The 22,624-nt window shown below is 40.0% G+C and overlaps 1 protein-coding gene across 1 annotated transcript in view; it reads left to right on the top strand.

Annotated features, from left to right (window-relative positions):
* The first annotated feature begins 2,710 nt into the window (after positions 1-2,710).
* The window catches only part of lrch2 (leucine-rich repeats and calponin homology (CH) domain containing 2), a 30,945-nt gene continuing 11,031 nt past the window's right edge, over positions 2,711-22,624 (top strand). The window contains exons 1-17 of the mRNA XM_031320231.2: positions 2,711-3,070; positions 11,719-11,863; positions 12,110-12,236; positions 12,328-12,433; positions 13,198-13,334; positions 14,028-14,158; positions 14,375-14,462; positions 15,290-15,386; positions 15,511-15,608; positions 15,840-15,907; positions 16,848-16,952; positions 17,228-17,296; positions 17,968-18,030; positions 19,269-19,317; positions 19,454-19,594; positions 19,917-19,967; positions 20,087-20,150. Of these exons, the coding sequence (XP_031176091.1) occupies positions 2,761-3,070; positions 11,719-11,863; positions 12,110-12,236; positions 12,328-12,433; positions 13,198-13,334; positions 14,028-14,158; positions 14,375-14,462; positions 15,290-15,386; positions 15,511-15,608; positions 15,840-15,907; positions 16,848-16,952; positions 17,228-17,296; positions 17,968-18,030; positions 19,269-19,317; positions 19,454-19,594; positions 19,917-19,967; positions 20,087-20,150 (1,849 nt within the window). The 5' untranslated portion in view covers positions 2,711-2,760. The remainder of the gene's footprint in view (positions 3,071-11,718; positions 11,864-12,109; positions 12,237-12,327; positions 12,434-13,197; positions 13,335-14,027; positions 14,159-14,374; positions 14,463-15,289; positions 15,387-15,510; positions 15,609-15,839; positions 15,908-16,847; positions 16,953-17,227; positions 17,297-17,967; positions 18,031-19,268; positions 19,318-19,453; positions 19,595-19,916; positions 19,968-20,086; positions 20,151-22,624) is intronic.

Consider the following 22,624-nt stretch of genomic DNA (forward strand, 5'->3'; position numbering starts at 1 on the left):
CTTTTCAGGTCTGTGTTTCTTCACCATTAGATGTGTTCTTGAATCTTTCATGCAAAGAGCTTTTTCATACACCATAACAATCTGGCTGGTACTGCCTAACTCTGGTCCACAGTGTAGGCTATTTTGTCTGATCTTTTGCCACCCTTATCTCTGGAATTTCCTAGCGACCATAATAAAAAAAAAAAATCTGTGGCTCAAGGCCCTTACTGCAGTTTTTATATTAAACATATCTCACATCACTTTATGATTAATTAACACTGAAAAATAATGTCCCCCAAATTACCCATTAAATTATTTGACTGGTAACAGAGATAATCTGGTGGAAAATGCCTACTATAATCATACGATACAATATAATATCAAGGATAAGAAAATGTGATTTAATCATTTGTTTGCATGAATATTAGTGTAGTGTAAGTGTACAGTATATTTTTGACATATTCTTCTTTTGTGCTATGAAGAACCTCCAGTTAATTATTAAAACTATCAATATCTACAGTATATCTATCTATATATTTTTTGAACAAGTTTTAACAGTTTTTATTGATTGCAATTACAAGCCCCCCCCCCCTTATATGACAGTATCACATGTACAGAATGATACAGAAAACAGAAAACAATGGCACCTCAAGCAAACCCACGATACGCAGAAATACAAAATGAAACAAGAATTGCACCTCTGCTGTCACCCTCCAAGACGTGTCTCAGTCCTTTCCCCTTCTGGGGTTCACCACTTGTTGAATTTTATGTATCCTGTCCCGCATTTACCCTCTGTACAAGCTCCCCTATGTCTCCTTTTTTAAATAAACTGGTCAGTTGGTTTACAGATTTTCTCATACACCCACAATTCTTTTTTTTAATATAAATGTTAATCTCAACATGGATTTACATTGTGCCATATTCTTGATCCAAGCACCGATTGTAGGTGCCTCTATTTTCTTCCAGATGAGAGCTATAGTTCTTTTTGCCCGTAGTATAGCAAAATCAATACATTTATATTCTTGGGGTTTCAGATTCAGATTTGTTGGATAGAGGTGCAGCAATATCATCTTAGGGTCAAGTGGAATGTTCACAGACAAGAGGAACATTGTTTTATTGATCACCTCCCTCCAGAATGTTTTAATTTTGCCATACTCCCAGACACAGTGCATAGATGTTCCTTAAGCCTCATTGAATTTAAAACAAAGGTCAGGTATATTACAGTTGTATTTATTTAATTTGACAGAAGCTGCATATGTCTGCATCAGCCAGTTATATTAGAGTAGCTTTAGTGTTTGCTGTTCGTTTCTAAGATGCGTCACAGGTCTCCTTCCAATCGTTTTCCGAAATGTCCTCTTTTAATTCAGCCCTGTCTTAAGTCTGGTTATTGATGTTTCTTAAGAGCCAGATGCAAGCCAGTTATATATTGATGAGATCAAACCCGTCTCATTGCAATTGTTTGTAATAACATCTTCTAAGGATGAGAGTGCAGGAATCCCGACTGATTGGTTTTGCATAAAAGAAATAAAATGCCTTACTTGGAGATATTAAAAATAAAATGTTTCCTTGGGATGTCATATATTAGGGAGATTTCTTCAAAGGTCATTAGAATCCCTTCTTTAAAGAGGTCTCTATCTATGTCTTTAACATATGTTTTGTGGTGGGGAAATAATCTTATATAGAGAATTCAGTGAAAACAATTAAATTCAACTAATCAAGTTAAAGGTGTTGGAAACAATGGGACTTGGAGAAATCAGCTGTTTGTTGCAGCCGTGCTTTGCTACAAAACTCATCATAAGTGTTCAATGCTAAAGTAAAAGATATCGCTAAATTTGATATTGTCTTTTACTTATCCTAGGGCTAGGTCTGGAAATGCGAGACTATAGGGCTGATCAGAGGGGCTGTTGGGTCAGAGAGACACTTACAGGGCATTTGGGCACTGGCAATATGTACACAGGTGCCTTTGGGCCAAACAGCACTTGGGTGGACAAGGTGTGTTAGGCAGATTTAAGATTTATTTATTAGGACAATGCACATTAATCAACATTTCTGTAAATGTGCCAGTGTTAGTCTGTCGGCTAATTAACTGTAGTCCTAGTTACCTAGAATGCATGTCTTTATGAGATAAGGGCTGGTTGGGCTGATCAGAGCATTTATCCGGAGCAGAATATGAATGAACAGTTGGTCTACTTTAGTGCTCTTTTGGTGTGACGGGGAGAAAATGAAATGCCCCATGGACCCAGACATATCCTGCTTAAATAAAGCTGCTGTGGAAGTTATCACAGCAAAGATCTATGTAGGTTAAGAATAATTATTTTGTAATAGCTTCCACCCTTCAGTCTGCCAGTGACCAAAAGTAGGTCAGTAATGGGTGCTGTACTCTCTACTATAATCTCATTATCTATCTGATGCATTATGCTATGTTATGTAGTATAAGTAGCCTATTCAGAAGGATATGGACCCACATGACACTGCATTATAATAGATACAATAGATACATATTAATATCTGTATCTGATATTGTTGTTATTATAGTGATTCATTATAATTTGTCAATAACCATCCACTATTGAATGTTGGATTGCATAAGGGACCCCTGCCCCCTGTGTGCTGCACTGGGGCCCCAGGTGGAAGAAGGGTAAAAGCCTAAAATGGCCACCATACCCTCCTCACCATCATCATAACCACCACCACCATCATCATCATCAGCAGCAGCAGCAGCAGCACCACCATCACCTCAGTAGCCCATCCCCTAGCGTCCGTCCAGGGAATGTACCCCGTATGCGCATGGGCGGAGAAACTGCCGCTGTGCGCTGTTATTATTGTAAGAGTAATTTCTTTTTTACGAAAATGGCGTCTAGTCAGGGAGGTGTGGGAGCTGTCACGGCTCTACAAAGCCATCACTACTCTAGCGGACCTCACTGGAGCCCGGGAATCAGCCAGTACCAGCACCAGCAGCAGCACCACACGGCCCGCAGCCTGGACCGGGCTCTGGAGGATGCCGTGTGCTCGGGGCTACTGAACCTGAGCGGTAGGAAGCTGAGGGAGTACCCGGGGATGAGCTACGATCTGACCGATACAACACAAGCAGGTGGGTTGCTGTGCGTGCATGGACTATACTATAGGAAACCACGAGTCAGTCCCAATGTGCTTCATATAAAAATGTGCTCACTCTTTTATGCGTGTGAGAATGCAGGTTGTCCGCATTGTGCATGGATTTGTGTCTGATCTTCTGGATAGAGGCGCATTAACGTGTGTAGGTGACAATATTTAAAGGGATATACCGTACACTGACCTGGCTTCTGTAAATGCACATACAGTATACATGCTGGTTAACTGTCCACTCGGGCTCATATATCACACCAGTTTACTGCACAAGGGGCTCGGCTGCTGTTGTGTGGATGTTTTGGTCGACGCCAACGGCTTTCAGTAGCCCCCTCTGAGACATGAATGAGACGGCAGGCGCACCCAAGTCAGGCGCTGTGCAGTGGTTTGTACACCGAGCTGCAGTTGATTTGGCACCGGACTACTAGAGCAGAATATGAATGAACCGAGACGGCAGTTGTAGGCCTACAATCTTGCTCACTGAATAGCATTTGCAGCGAGCATGTAATACACGTAGGCTACATGCTTTTTTTCGTTTTGTTTTTTGTTTTTCATTTTCGGCACAACAGACAAAAGATTCAGTGTTCTTGCAGCCTCACCCCCTCTGCCTGCTGGGGTACATATGCCCATATATAGCCCACAATCTGTCAGAAGACACTGGTCTACTTTTGTTTATAGGTGGATAGGTATTTATCTGTTCTCAAGTCTAGTATTTCATTCAGTGTCTGCAAAAGGTAGAATGGTCATATAGTCAGGTCAGTCAGTAGGTCAGTATTAGGCTCACGTATTCTGAAGGCTGTGTTGTCAGGGTCAAGCCATACATAAGCTACTGTATTAGTCTGGTGGTTTAAAAAAGGGCTTGTCTAACTTTTACACATGAAGGACCACACTGGACTATACAACTGATAAGATTTTGTCACAAGGAACCCTGTGTAGGAGAATATTTGTATTCAATGCTTTTTTTAATACTGAATGAATAATAGTGGAATTGAATTATTATTAATCATTCTGAGTCATTGTCATGGACATCTAGATTACGCTGGATATCAGAATGATAGTTTCCTATCTTCTGAGATGTCCACGTACCATATGGTGTTACTCTATCAAGCCGCTGGTTTGTTGGAGAGCCCTTACCCCAAGGGATTTAAATTTTCTGCTCAAAGATTTTGGTACCTCTTCATACAGAAACTGTATTTAAACTGAAAAATGTAAAACATGGATGTAATCAAAAGTAAAATTATTTGTGGTACATCATAATACATTATTCATTATAGACAGTAATTGAGAAATCATGGATAGGTTAACCGGTTTGTTTAACAGTAAGCAGACATGTTGGACAAGAATGCAGATTGTTGCTTTTCTGTGTCAGTGATCTAGAGGTATCACCTGTGCCTGAACACTGTTAAAAACCTATACCCTTGAAGAGCCTCCCGAGGCCATAAATATTAGGCCTATGCACAGGCTGTCTTCCAGGCTGGAGACAGACACAACAGAAAGTTAGTATGCTCTATTTCTGGACTACTGGGCTGAATGTACACACTTGTTACAATATACTGTAATAATGCTTCAGCTTGTCTCTTTCTAAAGCAATACTGTCAAGATTGTTGCATATATGCTTTTTTAAATAACTGCTGTTATCATGAGTGTATGTTATACACTGATATTAATCAAAAGTGATATGAGAGTGTACATTTCTGTCACACCTTTTATCTCCTGCTTACACTGTGACTAATCTTGTCACTGTGAATGCTGCAGTCTTTTCACTTTTTTTTCACATCTTCATTTCGATGCCTTGAAATGGAAAGTGTGCCAGATCGAAGTCTCACTTTGAAATGTGCAAAGAGAGATCAACACCTCACTGACAGCACCATCCTTTACACCAACTCCAATCTCTGCTGTGAAAAGAAACAGCTTTACAATGCTGCAAGTACAGACTTTACATTTCACTGGATAAATCACATCAGAAGCCTTTCAAACTGAATGAAAAACAAATTAACCTGTAAGAAGAAAAAATGACTAGGGCTGGGTACCGGTACCGAAAGAAATATCGGGACTCCGATACCGATTCTTAAATGTTACTTTTTTCGATACCAATTTTATAAAACAAAAATACATTACACATTAGAATAGAAATCTTTTTATTTATTCTTCAGCTCCTACTACGTAAGCCCCGTCTCTGTGTGTAACGTAGAGTTTTTCCCGCCTGCCTCTACAACGTGTAATGTTAGTCAGCTAATAACAACCATTATTAGATCTTGGTAGAAGCATGCTGCATGCTTATTGGCTCTCTGACGCTGATGAGATTTACTCGTTAGGTATTGAAATCGATACTCAATACTTTAGAGGCAATTCGGTCGGTGTCTAAAAAGTACTGAATTCGGTACCAAGCACTAGAAATTAATGATTCTTCTGAAAATAGTATGTGTTCGTGAACTTTGCACCACCAACTTTGTACAATATAAAGCTGAATGTCCTTGCAATATTTAGATCTGTATCAAAAACCACTGAAGCAACAGCATGGTATCCCACCATTAATTGGGTGTTATTATAATTTAAATCCATCCTATTGCTGGTTTTAGAAGTAAACATTTTTTTTTATACAGAACAGGGTCTCCATCTGACTAATGAGCAGCAGAAGGCCCCAGTGTGTGTAGACAGAGAAAGAGAGAGGCCTGCTCACACAAGGATGTCTATTTGCAGTGTGTTCCTGGCAGTTTGTCTCCAGTCAGTTTGTTTTCCCATGGGAAAGTGCACAAGCTCTGAGCTGCTGCCCTGACATTGGAGAGGGGGGAGCTGTGCATCAACCTGGGCAGATGTTCAGGTTCATATCCCAGCATGCTCCTGCCTGCCATTACCCTGCCTCCGAGGGTATAAACACACACGTTAGCTGCAGCACCATGCAGTGTGTGTGCAGTATTCTCAGACAAACAAAGTGTAGCATGTGTGGTAGCTCAGGGGAATCCTAATAAACAAATATAATTTTAAACTCACCATTTTGTTTGGTTTTGAGTGAACATGACGCATGCTTGAGAATATGGGTCGTGCAGGAGATTGTTGCTTTAGTTTAGATTCCCTTGTTTTATGACTCTGCCGCAATCTGCCGTTATTGCCGCATCACACTACAGATTTATCGCCTTCTTGTATCCTCTATGATGGGTTTGGTGTGATATTTAACAGCCAAATAACGCTCCAAATGAAAAGAATGCGAGGTCAAAGAAAAGATAAAGAAGGGGGATTTCTGTCACCAACTGCGATTGCATGCGATGGAGATTTAACACCCAAGAACAAACCAGAAGCTAGAAGATTAATTGTGTATCATGTCCAAACTTCTGCAGTCTACTCTGAAGAGCTGGCTGAAAAAGGTGGCAAAACAAATATCCCACAGTTTATGTCATTGTGTGTGACTTGAAGCACACGGTAAGTCTCATACTGTAAGAATGGTTCTTCGTTGTTACATTCCGGAGAAGTTTAGTTAGCTTGTGAAGGACATTCTCCACAAGGACCCAAGTATCAAGCTGGCATTCATGGATTTGATAATCGACCACGGTAAATACTGTTAAGTGCCACTGCTCGTTAAAGTACAAGCACGTTGCAGGCTGACTCACTCAAAAGGCTTCCAGAGGCTTGGCAATTAAAAACACAACACAGCACTACACTGTGCTACTCATACTTGGTGCTCCATCTTTCTGGAATCAAATATTCTGGGTGTCTTATAAAAGCCTGTCCTGTCTTTCCTCTTGTTATGACTGATATGTGAAGAATAGCAGGCACGCCTGGGAGGCTACTTATAAGAACTGCCTCCAAATAAGTGCTGGTTTTCTTTATTTCTCACTAGTTTTGAGCGATCCTAGTAATATGAGTGTAGCCTGAAAATAATCCACATTCCCAACTGGTGCTTCTTCCCTCAGGGCACCTTCTAGACTATGTCAGCAGGATTGCAATGCGTTATCAGATTAATGACAACACTGTTAAATATTTGGATAGTAAAACTAAACTAATAAATAAACAATGACTTGATGATTGTAAAAAAACTGATTTATCTTCATGATGCTTATTATGTTACACACAAAAAGAAAGAAATTAAAGAAATGTTCCTCTGTAATGACACAGACGACCCGGAAATGTTGACGAATCAGAGCAGACTGGGCTCTTTCAGAGGGTAGTTTAAAGAGACAGGTGCCAAAACGGAGCGTTTCATATGGAGGGTAAATACAAGTATATTCAGACAAGCAGTATATTAGAAAAAGATTGGTTTTTGAACATTAAAGAATGTAAACATTTTCTAATTGAGACCCAAAATACAAGTATGAACTTGAAAATGAGCATAATATGGGACCTTTAGGAAATTAAGAAGAGATCTGGAGAAACTCTGGTCAGAAACCCGTGGTATTTTAAGAGCTGGATGAAAAAACAAACGGTGACCTGTTCCTCACAAGCCCTAGAATTAAAGAACCCTTTAAGTAAATTAGGCCAGAATATAATGTATAAAAATAGCAAGTATATTTTTAAATATATATGTTGATTATCTTGCGCTAGCTGGGACTTAATTTTAGGGCTGCAACTTGTGATTATTTTCATTTTTGATTTATCTATCAGTTAACTACTTTTTTAATTAATCAAGCAATGTTTCATTCATTAAGTTATAATCTATAGCCTGCAAATACAGTGAGAAACTTTTGTATGTCATAAGCACCTTTTGGTTAGAGCAGAAGTTAGCAGTGACATCTCCTACTTGTGAATCAGCAGGTAGCTTAATTTGTTGTTTGTTTGTTTGTTGACTTGGATCCCGATTAGCAACTATTCTTCCTGGGATCCACACATAAAAACCCTAACCCTAACACCAAGTGACAAAATACATGCCCACTCAACAACACAGCCCACAAACGTCTCACCTAAAACCTCACCCTCACCCATAGTGTCAAGTTAAGTGTACAGCCACAACTGCTGCTTCTTCATTTACAATGCGGAATATGGGTCAAACTTTTGATTTGATTCCATTCAGCCAGAAGAAACAAACATACTATACTATAAACTGTGGAGGACCACTTTATTTTCACCATCGTTTGTAGTTTTCACGAGTGACTGGAGGAAGAGGAGAGGAAGAGTAGGATCCATAAATGAGGGTGTGTGTGTGTGTGTGTGTGTGTGTGTGTGTGTGTGTGTGTGTGTGTGTGTGTGTGTGTGTTTGTGTGCGTGCATACTAGTGGGAAAACAAAATCAAGCATTATGTGAACGTTAATATTTTATATCTAAAGTACTTATAATAATGTTTCTGTGTATGTTTATTGTGTATGAATGAATCCGTCTGCATATGCCCATATACTCTATGTCTGTTGTCAGTATGGGGCTGCTGAACATGGACTGATGAAGCGTCTAGAAGAACATATGTGGTAGGGGAAATGCAGATTGTGTGACACTAATGCATGGACCAAGTTAGTGCCAGAGTGTGAATACAGTGACAATGAAATGCCCCATGAAAGCACCCACAGCCAACCCCCCACAAAGTAGCTAAGCAATTACAGCTGATCCAGAGACTGCCCAGACACTGTGATCACGTCTGCTGCAGGCACCAATAATGAACCCCAATTAATCAGGTTTTTGTCATGTTCCTTCCGTGTTTTCATTAGGCTACTAAAGTAAAGATCTTTAGGATTTTAGTATTTTGGTATGTTTCTTTGTAGTTTGTGCACTTGATGCTGGCAATTCTTGTAGACCATAAGTGATTTTTTTTTGTGTGGATATATTATGATGATCATATATTGAGCTTTCTAATTGCAATCTTAAAACAAACATTTCCTGTTCAGAATCCCTCTGCAGCAGTAAAGAGAGAGAGACTGTTCTTTCCGCCAGCACTCAGCAGGATATCTGGTAGCATAGAGTTTGCTGTGTCATGGGAAGACATAGCCAGACATCATCTGCACTACCAACATAAATGAATAGATTAGTGATTTGGTGTGAGGGTGCAGCACAATGGAGCCATGGTGGAGGGCTCGTCTGCCTGACGGGCCTTGTCCTGCGGGAGCTCAGGGAGACCAGCGGGTGGATAAAAGGCCCACTGTGGGCTGCAGATGGTGCTGGGTCTGAGTTGAAGGAGGGAAAGGGGAAGGAGATGGACAGGCTCACGAAGACTGCCTCCACCCACCCCCATCGCCCATCGACCCACATGATTCCACAGCTAAAGAAGAGTCCCCAGTTGTTTGGCTGGAGGGAGGTATGTGGGGAAGCCGTCTATGTACAGCTGGGTTACAGCATCAAGGTTTGAGCCTCAGGGGGAGGCAGAATTTACTCTTAATGGAAGATGAGTATACCCTGCAACCTCAGCTTTGGTCTTTCCCTATGTGGTAATTTGTGTTTCCCTTAACCTCTCGGCTTCTTTTCCCTTTGTGCTGCTGAATGTCTCATGGTCTGCTTCTCACTTCTGCTTACTGGCTGCTGTCAGAGCTCAGACCGCAGCTACAGAGTGAGGCCTGTCGGGTCATTTAAGGCTTGTCAGAAATTAGAGTCTATCTAAAGGCAAAGACACAACTCACAAACAGGTTTGCGCGCCTCATGACATCTTGTAACCTCAGGGAGTAGGGAAGGTTGTGATGTCTGCATAAATGTATTGAAATACTACAGTATTTGAATAAAGGCTACTGATATAACATTGCTAATCAATCCACAGTAAACACAAACCTCTTAACAGTAGGTCAGTGAGTGTTTGCCTTCAGTAAAGACCATATAGTTTAATTGTTTAATAAAGGCTGGTAGCTATATGTAATTGCACGCATTAAGGGGATGCAGGCGCAGTAGTGTTTGCTTTTAGCTGTAGGGATGTGGCACTTAAGTGAAAACAGTTTTTATCTGTGGCTGTGCAGCTCCATCACATCTCTAATTATTGTGTCACCCAGAGATAATGCAAAAGACAGGATCGTTCACACACGCACACACGCACGCACGCACGCACGCACGCACGCACGCACACACACACACACACACACACACACACACACTAATGTTTAGCTGCTGAATCAATATGTGTCTGAAGGTGAAGTCTTATCAATTAGGAAGTCTTCACATGTATTGTTTTTCTTACAATCCCCCATGTGTCCTCACCTTTCCTGTTTAAATAGTTAAACAGGTTTTAATTAAAGGTGACACAAACGGAGAGAACGGCTCTGAATGCATGCATGTGTGTCTGTGTGCATGGAAATGTCTTGGATTGTGTGAGTGATTCAGCAACCTTGAGGGATGATGTGCAAATCAGGCTTTGTGCTTGATCCAAAGGCATGCATAAAATGTAGACCTCCAGAGGGAGCACGAGTCTGGTTGATGATGTAGCCTATACTACAATTTAGTACATGTGTATGGGAAAGTGCTGAGTGAGTGTTCTTTTCTACTTCAATGTTCTTGGGCAAGAGAGCCAGTATCTAAATATTTTATCATAAGAGGCACATGCAGATGGGAGGAAGTGCTCACATTCATTGACCTCAACAGGGATTACATTCATTTTCTTGTTACAGAATAGTAGCACGCACTCTTGGCTGATTACAGGGCTGTGATTTTGCAGTAAATTTGCTTCAGTAGTAAAGCAGAGCACATAAGTTATAGTCAGACTGTGCTTACTGTGTCAGCCACTTTTACTGTAATGACGGCTTGTCCTTTATTGATTCAGCACCAGCACATACTAATTTTACCTTTTTTTGTGGAACTAACGTAATAAATGTTAATGTTAACATTACATTTGTTGATGTATTAATTTGAATTACCTGCAAAACCAAATACATTCCCATGAACCTCAGCTGTACTTGTACAGCTCTACTACTGTGTTGAGGAACAGTACACCTGCTAAACATTATTGTACATTTGTGAGTAAGTTGCCATGTTAGCATTAGAATTTAGCTTAGAGCACCACTGTGTCTAAGTACAGCCATATTTCAGTTATATAAATGCAGCTATGTAACTAAGGTGTAATATATACCTTTAGAAAATGACTTAGATCATGATCATGCTCAGAAAATATACATCCTTTAAACAAGCTAATTACTGTATATATATATACAACCTATATATATATATATATATATATATATATATATATATATATATATATATATATATATATATATATATATATATATATATATATATATATATGTATAGGTTGTTTTTATTCCAAATGATCTAGTGACATAGAAAACATACCACCCTTCTGTACAAAAAGCAGCCCGAATCTCCATTGTTTTAATAACCATTTGGTGGTTATCTCCGGTTGCTTGCAACAGAACTTTCAACAAAAAGAAAAGATGTGAAGTGAGTTCTAACAGTTTCCAACCATTCATACAAATCTAAAGCCATAAATGTGCCACTCCCAATGAGATTGATATTGGAAACACTGAGATCTTATACTGACAGTAGCAGTCAAACCTTTGAGGCCCAATACTTTGGTGTAATTTTAGACCAGTGTTTGATGAAAAGGCGCGCTGCCCACCGCTCTGTCACTAAGACATATTGATTAGTTTTTTAAGCCTATGGCCTCATGCTTGAAGCAAACGTAATGGACGATACCCAGATCTGAAAAAGATTATAATATGTATGTCACCTGTGTGTTCAAAGTGTACATATTTCATCAACTCCTATTCCTCCACTTTGCAGATTTGTCCAAGAATCGACTCACAGAAATCCCTCCAGAAGTGTGTCTGTTCGCCCCTCTCGAGTCGCTCAATCTCTACCACAACTGCATCAAGTGCATCCCAGAAGCCATTATCAATCTGCAGATGCTGACTTATCTTGACGTCAGGTGCGTCATTGCTAACACTATATTACACTATATTCAGTTACCTGTGTCTCATTATACACATTTAACAAAAGTGAATGCATTTGTGTTCAGATTCATATCTCTCACGTAGTACAGGGCAAAAATGCTTTCATGAAAGAAAGGCTTTCTTCTTTTGCTGAAACTCAATCCCCAGTGATCAGATACTCACTGTTACATGCTTCTGTATACTGTTTTAAATGTAGGTCAATGTTTGATCTTTCTCCACAGCCGAAATCTCCTGTCAGTTTTGCCAAAATACTTGTTTAGCCTCCCCCTCAAAGTTCTGCTTGTGAGCAACAACAAGTTGGTATCCATCCCCGAGGAGATCGGCAAGGCCAAAGAGTTGATGGAACTGGTGAGCAGTGTGTATATGTCAGTGCATATGAACTTGTGTATGTCGTACTGCTGGAGCACTCCCATTTCCTACACTTTGTCTCCCCTCGCAGGACGTGAGCTGTAATGAGATCCGGGTGCTACCAGCTCAGGTGGGGAGCCTTCATGCCTTGCGAGAACTTAACATCAGGAAGAATTGTCTTCACATGCTGCCTGAGGGTCAGTCCATCACACCTGATGTTATGCTTTTTTACTCACTGGGTTCTTTAGAGATGTCCCAGTAATAATTTAGCTTGACACTTTTGGCAAGCATACCAGTCCTCCAGTTAAGCCATGTGTAAAAAGTTTAAATAAGTCTTAAGTTTAAGATTTATTTTTACACATGGCTTAACTCTAGGGATCCTTGGCTTATTTTGGATGACAGAAGTGCTTGCTGCATGTTATTCATCAAGAGGATTTTGGCTGCACCAATGGTAAAATGAAAGCAGAAACGAAACAAAAACAGTAGAGGTGTAAATCTTGCACAAACTGTGCAGCCTCTGATTTTTTCATAATTTGTTGTAGAGTGGAGACTTGAAAACCTGCACTACAAGGAGTTTGGAAGATGTGGGTGTTTACCAGGCACGCAGGGTGTTAACGTAAAGATACTATCAAGTTGCATTTTGGGAACTGTGTTATCTAGTGTTTTTGGAGCTTGAATCATACTAGGGAGAAAAAAAAGTCAAGTGCATCAATTTTGATTGAGTTCTTCAAATAGATATAATATATAATATTTATAGAACAGCAAATACTAAATTAATGGATGTCATGCTAATGTATTCAGTAGATCAGCCCAGAAATAAGACCAATGTGGAAGCTTTTAGGGCGTTGCCGTGACTTTTAGATTAGATCTAACCCACCAGCCTAACAAAGCATACTATGTTGTAAATGCATGTTGGAAGCATCACATTCAACAAAAGCTGTTTATTGGTCTGTACTTGCAGAGTTGGCTGACCTGCCTCTCATCCGACTTGACTTTTCCTGCAATAAGATCACAGAGATTCCTGCAGCTTACAGGAAACTCAGGCAGCTGCAGCACATAATCCTAGATAACAATCCTATGCAGTCTCCACCAGCACAGGTGAGTGCATTAATGTCACAAATCTGTTTGTGCATACTATATGGACATCAAGTATATATATGGGTATATATATTTTCAGGGTTTCCTGTATGTGGTTGAGTTGACAGGTTGTCATGTCCCTCACATTTTCATGAACCTGGTACAATTGTCAATCTAGTGGATGAATGAACATATTTATCTTTCTAGTGGGTACAACAACTCTCGTCTCGCATTGCCAGACCTATCTCCACAGCGCCGCGGAGGAGGATCTGGCTAGTCCACACAACATTCCTGGATCGGAGAAACACATGCTCTGGTTTATTGCCATTTCTTTATACCAATCACAATCGTCTTGGGCGGCGCTAAGCACTAGACCCAGCAACGACGCCTCTACAAAATAGGCTTGGGAAGGAACTTGTTTTGGCAGAACATTGTTTACTCGTGCAACAGAAAACTCAGATTGGACAGATAGTCTAGCTAGCTGTCTGGATTTACCCTGCAGAGATCTGAGGAGCAGTTAACCATAGTCCTCATAAATCGACCGGAGTTTAGATTGCTCACACAAAGAAAGCGGAAAGTGAGGGACTTCCAGCCAAAAATTAGGGAAATCTGGCAGAACCTCCGGTGGCACCGGAACTACCCTGTAAATGAAACGTCGTCAATATAGACTACAACAACTCTAGATGACACCTTCTGTGCATTTGTATGTTTCAGATTTGTCTCAAGGGCAAAGTGCACATATTCAAGTACCTGAACATCCAGGCGTGTAGGATGGACAAGAAACCGGACACCCTGGACCTCCCCTCTCTCGGCAAACGTTGCCTTCCACAGCCGCTTACAGATAGGTACTGACATAGTTATTGCTATTCTTTCATCATGACATGACACACAATGCACTTACATCTGTATCATTTAAACATATTATTTGCATCTACACATGCTCCCCTGACGATATGCATTATGCTATACTTATAATTGTTCTGCGCTTGCAAAATTTGGTTTCATGGTTACCTGTTAGAAAAATACAGTCCTAATGAGCAGTTTGTGTTGCATATTTTCAGCATGGAAGATTTTTATCCCAGTAAGAACCACGGGCCTGACTCTGGAATTGGTAGTGACAATGGTGACAAGAGGCTGTCTACAACTGAGGTCAGAGATCAAACACTCAAGATCAACTGATGGCATTGCATTATGAACATGTTATTGTGTTTTACTACTTACCAGAATGCAACATTTGGAGATACATAAATCTCAAAATTCTTTCTGATACACTGCTGCTAGCCAGCACATATTAGGCAGGGTTTTTTTTAGCATTTAAATCTAACAGCAGAGCAGCAGCAGCAGAGGATACGGATACGAGTCATAATATTAGGTCAGAATTCAGCCTCACAATTGCAATAGAAAAGCACAACAAACAAATCCAATAAGGCCAAAGCAGGCAGGCCTTTATACAAAACTGGCTGAGGATGATAGGAAATAAGTGGGCAGACTAGACAAAACAATGGCCAGATAAGTATGGAAAGTAGGCAGAGTATCTGGCAAGAATTGAAAGCTAACTGGGCAGTGGGTAGACTGGCTAATGGGAGGCAGGTGTTCAGGCAGGTGGGTGATCAAGGGTGCCTGGCTGAGGTGGGAAGTTCTCTGGGTGACTGGTGGTGGACAAATGGAGAATTGATTCTAGACAAAATAGATGAGGTTGTTGTGGAAAATCAACAACTTTGAAACACATGTGTGGGAGTCAACCTCTGTCCTAGACACAACTAACCTCCCTGCCGCTGAGCCGTAGTATGGCATGAGAAGCAAACATCTAGAATTATTCTTGTGAAAGCAGAGCTTATCAAGGATTTCATTGTTTCATTTGTCGAAGATGCACGCACAATCAAATTCATGAAATAGGAAAACTAAAATACTACTAGGATTTAGAAGTATTAAAATACTAAGACATTCAATTAAAAAATTCTTTGCTTCTTCTGCAGCCTTCAGATGACGACACTGTCAGCCTGCACTCTCAGGTTTCAGAGACAGCCCGTGCTGATGCCCTTTCTCTCCTCTCCAAAATGGATTCTTGCAAAGGTTACCGAAAATAAGTATCACATATTCCCTTTGACAGCAATAACAGAGACACGGGGTGGTTGAATGAAGTGCCTAAAATGTGACAGGTTATGTGATGAACGCGGATGCTTCCTCCCTCTATCAGATCAGGATCTCTATGACTTTATAGACCCCAACCCAGACGAAGATCCTGCTCTGTCAGAGTGTGACGGGCAGCAGAGCAGTCATGTGTCTTGTATAAAGGTATGAATCTATCTATCTGTCTGTCTGTCTGTCTGTCTATCTATCAATCTATCAAAAGGATGATTACGAACATAATGAAAAGTTATTGATAGGAAATCAGTGATACAAATCAGGAGTAATCAGGAGATAAAATCAATTTCTGGTTATTGGTTCCTGACGTGTGTGTGTGTGTGTGTGTGTGTGTGTGTGTGTGTGTGTGTGTGTGTGTGTGTGTGTGTGTGTGTGTTTCAGGAACTGGAGAAAGTTCTTAACATGTCTCATCAAAGCAAAGATAAAGATGGCTGGAAAGAGGAGTCTGGGTGAGTTTATTAGTCAATACATCTTGTACCTCTGATGCTTGAGCAAACATTTTTTCTCTTGTCTTATTCATTACACAATGCATGCAACTGATTTTTATGCAAAGACTGCAAAATGAGTTCTGTGGAGGAAAGGTGTTTCCTGATAATGAGTCACTAGTCGACCGGTTGTCATGGACCTGAATATTTTTACATTAAAAACAAAGAATCTGCACAGAGGTGTTTTGCAGCTGCAGTTTTACAGTGTTAAACTATATATATAGAGATATATTAGCAACTTTTATTTTTACAATTCAACTATTGCAAATCAGGAGATGTGGTCTGAAAACATATGGCCCATGATGAGTTGATTACTGCCCACAGCACTGGCTAGTGGTTATAGTAGCTGACCGCTCGGTCAGTCAACTAGATGGTGAACCCCAAGTGCAAGCAGATATCTCCTTTCATCACCAGCTGCAAATATACAAGGCGTGCCTCAGCTTGAATACTAATTTACTGTGGCACTAACTGGTCTGTTTGAGGGTCAGGTCTGGACCGTGTATGTAAACGCACAAAAAATCTGCTAGCAGCTGTTATAAATACTATTTGTGCAGGTTGTGTGTCAGTTTAAAACATCTGCAAATATTTTGGGAGGTTTACACTGCAAAATGTTAGACAGTCATGTGCAGACTTGATTTGTTGTATAATAATTAATAATAATTATGTGGTCAAAAAGATGAGTTTAGATTACATAATTTTGTTTACATACACATAGTTATGTCAATGAGGCTTCAGTGTTTTGACAGCTGTATATAGGCTTTTTGAATTTGTTGTTTCGGTGCCCTCTTCTTTTTTCAGACCTTACTGTTAATATGTTGTTGCCAGATGTTTACGTGTGTGAGTCAAAATGCTAAGCTGTGTACAGTTTCTGATGATAGCCACTTTGTTCTTGAACCTTTCACAGTTCTGATAAGGAGCAGCTAGTTGAGGAAGAAGATGATGAGCTGAAGGAAGTGCTGGATCTGAGAAAGATTGCTGTTCAGCTTTTGCAGCAGGAGCAGCAGAATAGGTGTCTGTGGTTCTGTACATACTGAAGCACTCTGCACTGCCATTAGTTTAGATCTCCATTTGCCGCACTGCTAAAAGCCACCTCTGTATTCTGTTGCTTTCTCCTGACTTATCATCATGTAACATGTATACTCATGTGTGCTGCTGCTGCTTTACATTCCCAAATATGACTCCGTCATCACCATGTTTTCTTAACAGCATGACTTCATGTACTCTCTGCCCACTTTTTCTTTCTCCCTCAACTCTGCTGCTGCACATTTGATGTGCGGCTTCTAGACGACGGTCCTTAATTTGCAGAGCGGAGAGTCTTATTCACCGACGGAGAGTGACTGGCCGGGCTCACAGGTAGATGGACTTTCTTTATCATCATTTACAGATTATTTGTTTTGCTACACTGGTTAACCACTGGTCAGTACAATCACATGACACAGTATGAGGAAATCCAAGCTGTTTCAATGCTTGAATGTTTTCCTCTTACAAGAATCTTATATTTCCTGTGAGCTGGTTTATGCTTACTTTGAACATTGTAAATCAGTGCTGTTGCCAGGGGTGATTTTAGGGTCACAGCTTTAGTTTTAATTTTTTTTTTAAATGTTTTTCTACTGTGCTAACTGTGCATTTTAACATCATTTTGGACCATCAATTCTGAGAAAACTTACTTTAATGCTGAGCCACAGGGCCATTACTACAAAGTTGAGGATGTATTACAAATGAAATGGTATTACGCAAATAGGGAATAAATGAAAAAAAAAAAAAATTAAATTACTGATCTTGCAGGACTTTGCTAAAATCCCCCCTGGCTGTTGCTAAATTGAGGACTAGCCTATGAATAGACACTATCCCATTCATTGTGCAAATTACTGTAATTGCCCTTTGTTGCTCAACTGGTGAAATTTCCATTTAATTTGACTCAGCCCTACTGTTTGTAAACATATCATTACGATTGACGTAATCCACATGAGTCATCGCCGTTGTCACAGTTCTTGTTCTTGCTCTGCATCTGTTTCCGTCTGCAGATTCCTAAGTCACTCCGGAAGCTCAGGCAGCAAGCCAAGGCCCCCGCCTCAGACCGCTCGCAGGTACGTACTGTACCACATATTCACTCATGCTGACTAGAAGCACACATTTACAGTGGAGCCCTTGTAGGGTAGGAGTCAGGGAAGAAATTGCGATTTTTGCAACACTGTATCGATACACGGACGCCAAATATCTTTTATTAGGTCTATATATATTGCACATGAGAATTTAAGTTTTTGATACTTGAATAATAAAATCTAATGGTTTTTCAGTCCACTAGATAGTGCAGTTGATATTGTTGTTGTTTTTTATCTTTTTAGAGAAAACAGATGTTGACAAAGTTTTCCTTTGGTGCCATCATTTGTAATAAGTTGGGTAAGGTAATAAACTGCAAAATATTTCGCAGAATATGTTTAAAATAATAAACGTATTGCAGTGGTCGCAATAATAGCGTATCGCGACATAAGTATCGTGATAATATGGTATCGCTGGGGCCTCTGGTGATACCCACCCTTATTGTAGAGGGCATGTGGTAAAAAGTTTTTATCCATCCAGTAGTTCAAAACAAAGATGTTAAAACAGAGATAACAACACATTCTTACATTCTAGGTGCGGAAACCTAGCCTGACAAGCCAGACCCACATCAAGATGTTGGGTCTGGGAACTCACCATTGACAGGGCTCAGTCCGAGGGGCGGGATAAACGGTTGTCTTTCAAATTCCCTCTGCATGCAATAGGATAGTACTACAACCAGGCAGAGCAACGAAGAAGGTAGCAAAGATAGTTGATAGATTAAACTTTTGCTGTATCCGGTCGGCAAAACTCCAAACACATCTTCCTTTTTTAAGAATGATTTCAGTGCCGTTCTTTGTTCTTTTCTCAAAGAAAAGCTTAAGTCCCAAGTCTTCCAGAAGACCGCTGTTCCCATGTGATGTGATTGGCCTGACTAGAGTTTGGTTTTTCCAGCTCGCAAGCCAAATTAAATTTGCTGCCGCTAGGGTGCGTCTAGATTTCTAGGCTAGCGGAAACCATGCAAGTGTCTTCATTTCTGCTTGATAAATGACCTAAATGGTATAAATGGTTTACATGTTCAGGTTAATCAGAGCGCAGTTCTGTAGTGTTTAACTGGTAAAGTGTTCATGCTAATTAGACATGACACTGAGCCTCATGCAGGAACCCCTCATCCCCTCTCTCTCCCCCGCACCCCCCCCCCCCTTTCCAGTCTATCTGCACTGTAATAAAAATGCTTAAAAAAAACAACAGATATAGACATCTGATGCTACTCATGTCTTTATTCTAGTGCTTCTCTGGATGAAGGAAGCAGTGGAGCATCAGTGCTGAGTGGACAGGTACAAACTCTTTGACTTCAAAGCAAACATACCACGAGTAAAAATTTCCTGTGTCCATAAGTTACTTTGTTTATGGTCTCCCATTCCTCTGGAGGATGCAGAGAATGATTTGAATTGTATCTGTCTGCTTTTACAGCCTTCTTCCTCCTGCTCCTTTGATGGCAGCCTGAAGACAGACCAGTCAGATTCAGAGCCAATGTGGCCCCAAGTCCCACCCGTTCTCAATCAGAATGAAGAACGCAGAAGGAACAAGTACCTGAGAAAAGATTATCTGAAGGTATGATCTCGCACATGTCTCCCTCCCTACCTTTTTCCCCTTAGGTAATTAGTTGTGTATTTCTCACTTAACCTTTTTTGGTATCAAGCCATGCCAAAATATTTGATTGCTGTTCACAGAGTAAACATGTTTTTATGTGTGATTTGGGTGAACTGAGCCTTTAAAAAGTATTGTGAAAACGTGTGCTGTTACTGCTTCAAGGGATGTCTCATAAATGTCCTTAAGAAAGTTCCAGGTTTTATCAAGAAAGTGTGATGATAACATTACGTTGATTAAAGATATGTCATATTATAAAAATAATGTGTTTTTCCTTACATGACAGAACAAGTGTCAGAGTGCTAGAAAAAACTCCAGTGGGAATGACGACTGTGAGGTGGGTGTAAGAACCATTGTGTGTGGATAAAAATCAAAATTTCTTATTATTTCAAAACATTTTTGAGTGCTAAGACAATGAATGCCTTATTTTGATTTTCATGAATGTTATGCCTACAGGAGGGCTTGCGCAATGTAGATTTCAGCACCACTCTGACAGTGTTTGGACTAAAGCCGAGATCAGGTAACTCCAATTGTATAGAGTCTATGGGTAACACACAAGTGCTTGTTGTATGACAGTAATGATCTTGGAACTCAAAAATAGCCCGCCACAGGGTTATTGTCTTTTTAATGTGTGATAGGGTCCTTGACTCCTGGACTCGGACTCTACTTGGACTCTTGTACTGAGGACTTGGACTCGAGGATTTATGAAATCTGACTTGAGTATTCATGAAATAGGACTCGGAAGTTGGAATCGAAAGTTTCGGATGACTTTTATGGAGTACTCGAGTCCTGGACTCGAGTCAGACTCCAGTCGCTATTCTCTGGACTCTTGACTTGTGACGCAGACTCAAACTCAGGTAATGGTGACTCAACTCTGACTCTTCTTTGGTGACTCAGACTTGGACTTGGACTCGAACACTGGGGACTGGATACTTGACTCGGACTCGACACTTGGTGACTCGGCTACAATACTAGTGGTGAAATTGTGTGATTGCACCTCTGCATGTACGTGAGGTAATTCACATCAAGCATGACAACAGTCCATGCTCATGTGTATGACTTCTTTTTAATACATTTCTGAAGAATTGCATCCTATGCAATTAATAATTGTGTCCTATAAATAAGAATTGCATCCTATGCAAATTGGGTTCTTGAAAACATCATTCCACAGAAACTGTTAGTTGTTTTGTTCTGGAAAATATTAAGGTTAAATTGGACAAGGGAGGGATGGTAGGGGCTGTCTTCATTGATCAAAAGAAAGCCTTTGATACAATCAATCATCATGTTCTAATTACCAAATTATCAAAGTTAAATTTTTCATGTAATGTACTAAAAAGGATAAAATCATACCTTACAGACAGAAAACTATGTGTTCGTGTAGACCATAAAACCAGGGGATTGTAAAATACCACATAGAAAAAGTACCTTTGGACGGTCAGCTTTTCCAACTGAGCAGCACATAGAACACTATACCCACAGACCTAAGCAACATCACATCTCTCAAGTTTTTCTCCAAATCTATAAAACAGTAGTTAGTGGTCAATCTAACATGCTGCCATAATCTGAGATGATAGTTAGTTTGTTTTACTATTTGTTTTTGCCTATGTGCTTTTATCTGTGTTTATGTGCTTATGGATCTGAGTTTATGCGCTTTGAAGCGTGTATGTGCTTAAGGGTTTGTGCTTACTGCTTTTATTTGTGTTCATGTGCTTCGTTTAATGTACATTGTCCCTTCATAAATAAATAAAAAAACATACAAACAAGCAAGAAATAGATACTAAAAAGGGTGTAAACCATTTGACTTGATAAATCCAAAGGCTTAAGTCAAAATAAAAAAATGATATATAGCAAATCGTATTTGAAAATTACATTTAGGAGAAAAAAAAAACATCACTTACCCAAGCATTTATCATTTATCAGTAGTAAACAGTCTCTTTTACTTAAGATACCTTCAAATCAATGGGATTAGCTAAATGAGTATATAGTATGTGCAGTTAGCTTCCACTAATATAAAATATAAAAGTGCAGCTTGTATAAATGATGAGGAAGTGCTCCATTTGAACCCAAGGCTCATATTTGAAGCCAAGATATTTTAAGGTGGAGTCCCAGTGTCCTTTCTCTGGAAGTGGGGACGGTTTCTGAGGAACTGTTGATCTGTTCTATATCAGTGCATTAGCAGTCAAAGACAAAGTGCAACAGGATTGATGTCTCTCTTTTTAATTTGGCTACACTAATAAATCATGGAAATGTTTGTTTTTTTCATTATTGATTTATAGCTTTCTCCAAACACCATTTTTGAAAATGTTACATAAGTAAAAGTAAGTATAATCAGGAAAATGTACTTAAAGTTTTGAAAGTAAAAAGTAAGAGTGCAGTTTGTGTTGTGTGTGTAATATGTATGTATGTGTGTGCCTAGTTTTATTCGCTCTTACCGCCACCTTGAACAAAGAGGGGAGGGTGTGCTTATTCATGGCCCAAAACTGAAGGGAGTTCTGTCCATGACAAACGTCCAAATAGTGGTTCAGCTGAATAAGGGGACTGGAACCCGAATCTCTCCCGATTTGAAGTGTCTGATGAAATTCGACGTGGTGGTGGTTGACGTCGGAACTTTTTGTACTGCAGACCTTGCAAACTGCCGTTCGTTTCTTCTTTGCCTGGTCAGATGTGTAATCCTTATAGCCAAACTTTATTATTTTCGGTGCAGAGGGATCCATGACGTTAAGTTACTAGCCCTAGCCAGTCTTGTTTACTGCAGGTCTGCCGCCGCGTGCCCCGTCATCATATCAACGGGTTCCCGCGCATGCAACAGCACTAAAATCATAAAGTTAACTCCTCCTCAATTTCAGAGGGGAAAAAATATATATTTATTAAACAGAAAGTCAAGTTATTTCAAGTCATTTGACTCAAGTCTAAGTCAAGTCTCAAGTCATGAATATCAAGTCAAAGTCAAGTCGAGTCTTTTATGAATGTTTATCAAGGAAGTCTCAAGTCCTA

The sequence above is a fragment of the Sander lucioperca genome, chromosome 13, assembly GCF_008315115.2.
Source record: "Sander lucioperca isolate FBNREF2018 chromosome 13, SLUC_FBN_1.2, whole genome shotgun sequence".
Classification (NCBI taxonomy): Eukaryota; Metazoa; Chordata; class Actinopteri; order Perciformes; family Percidae; genus Sander; species Sander lucioperca.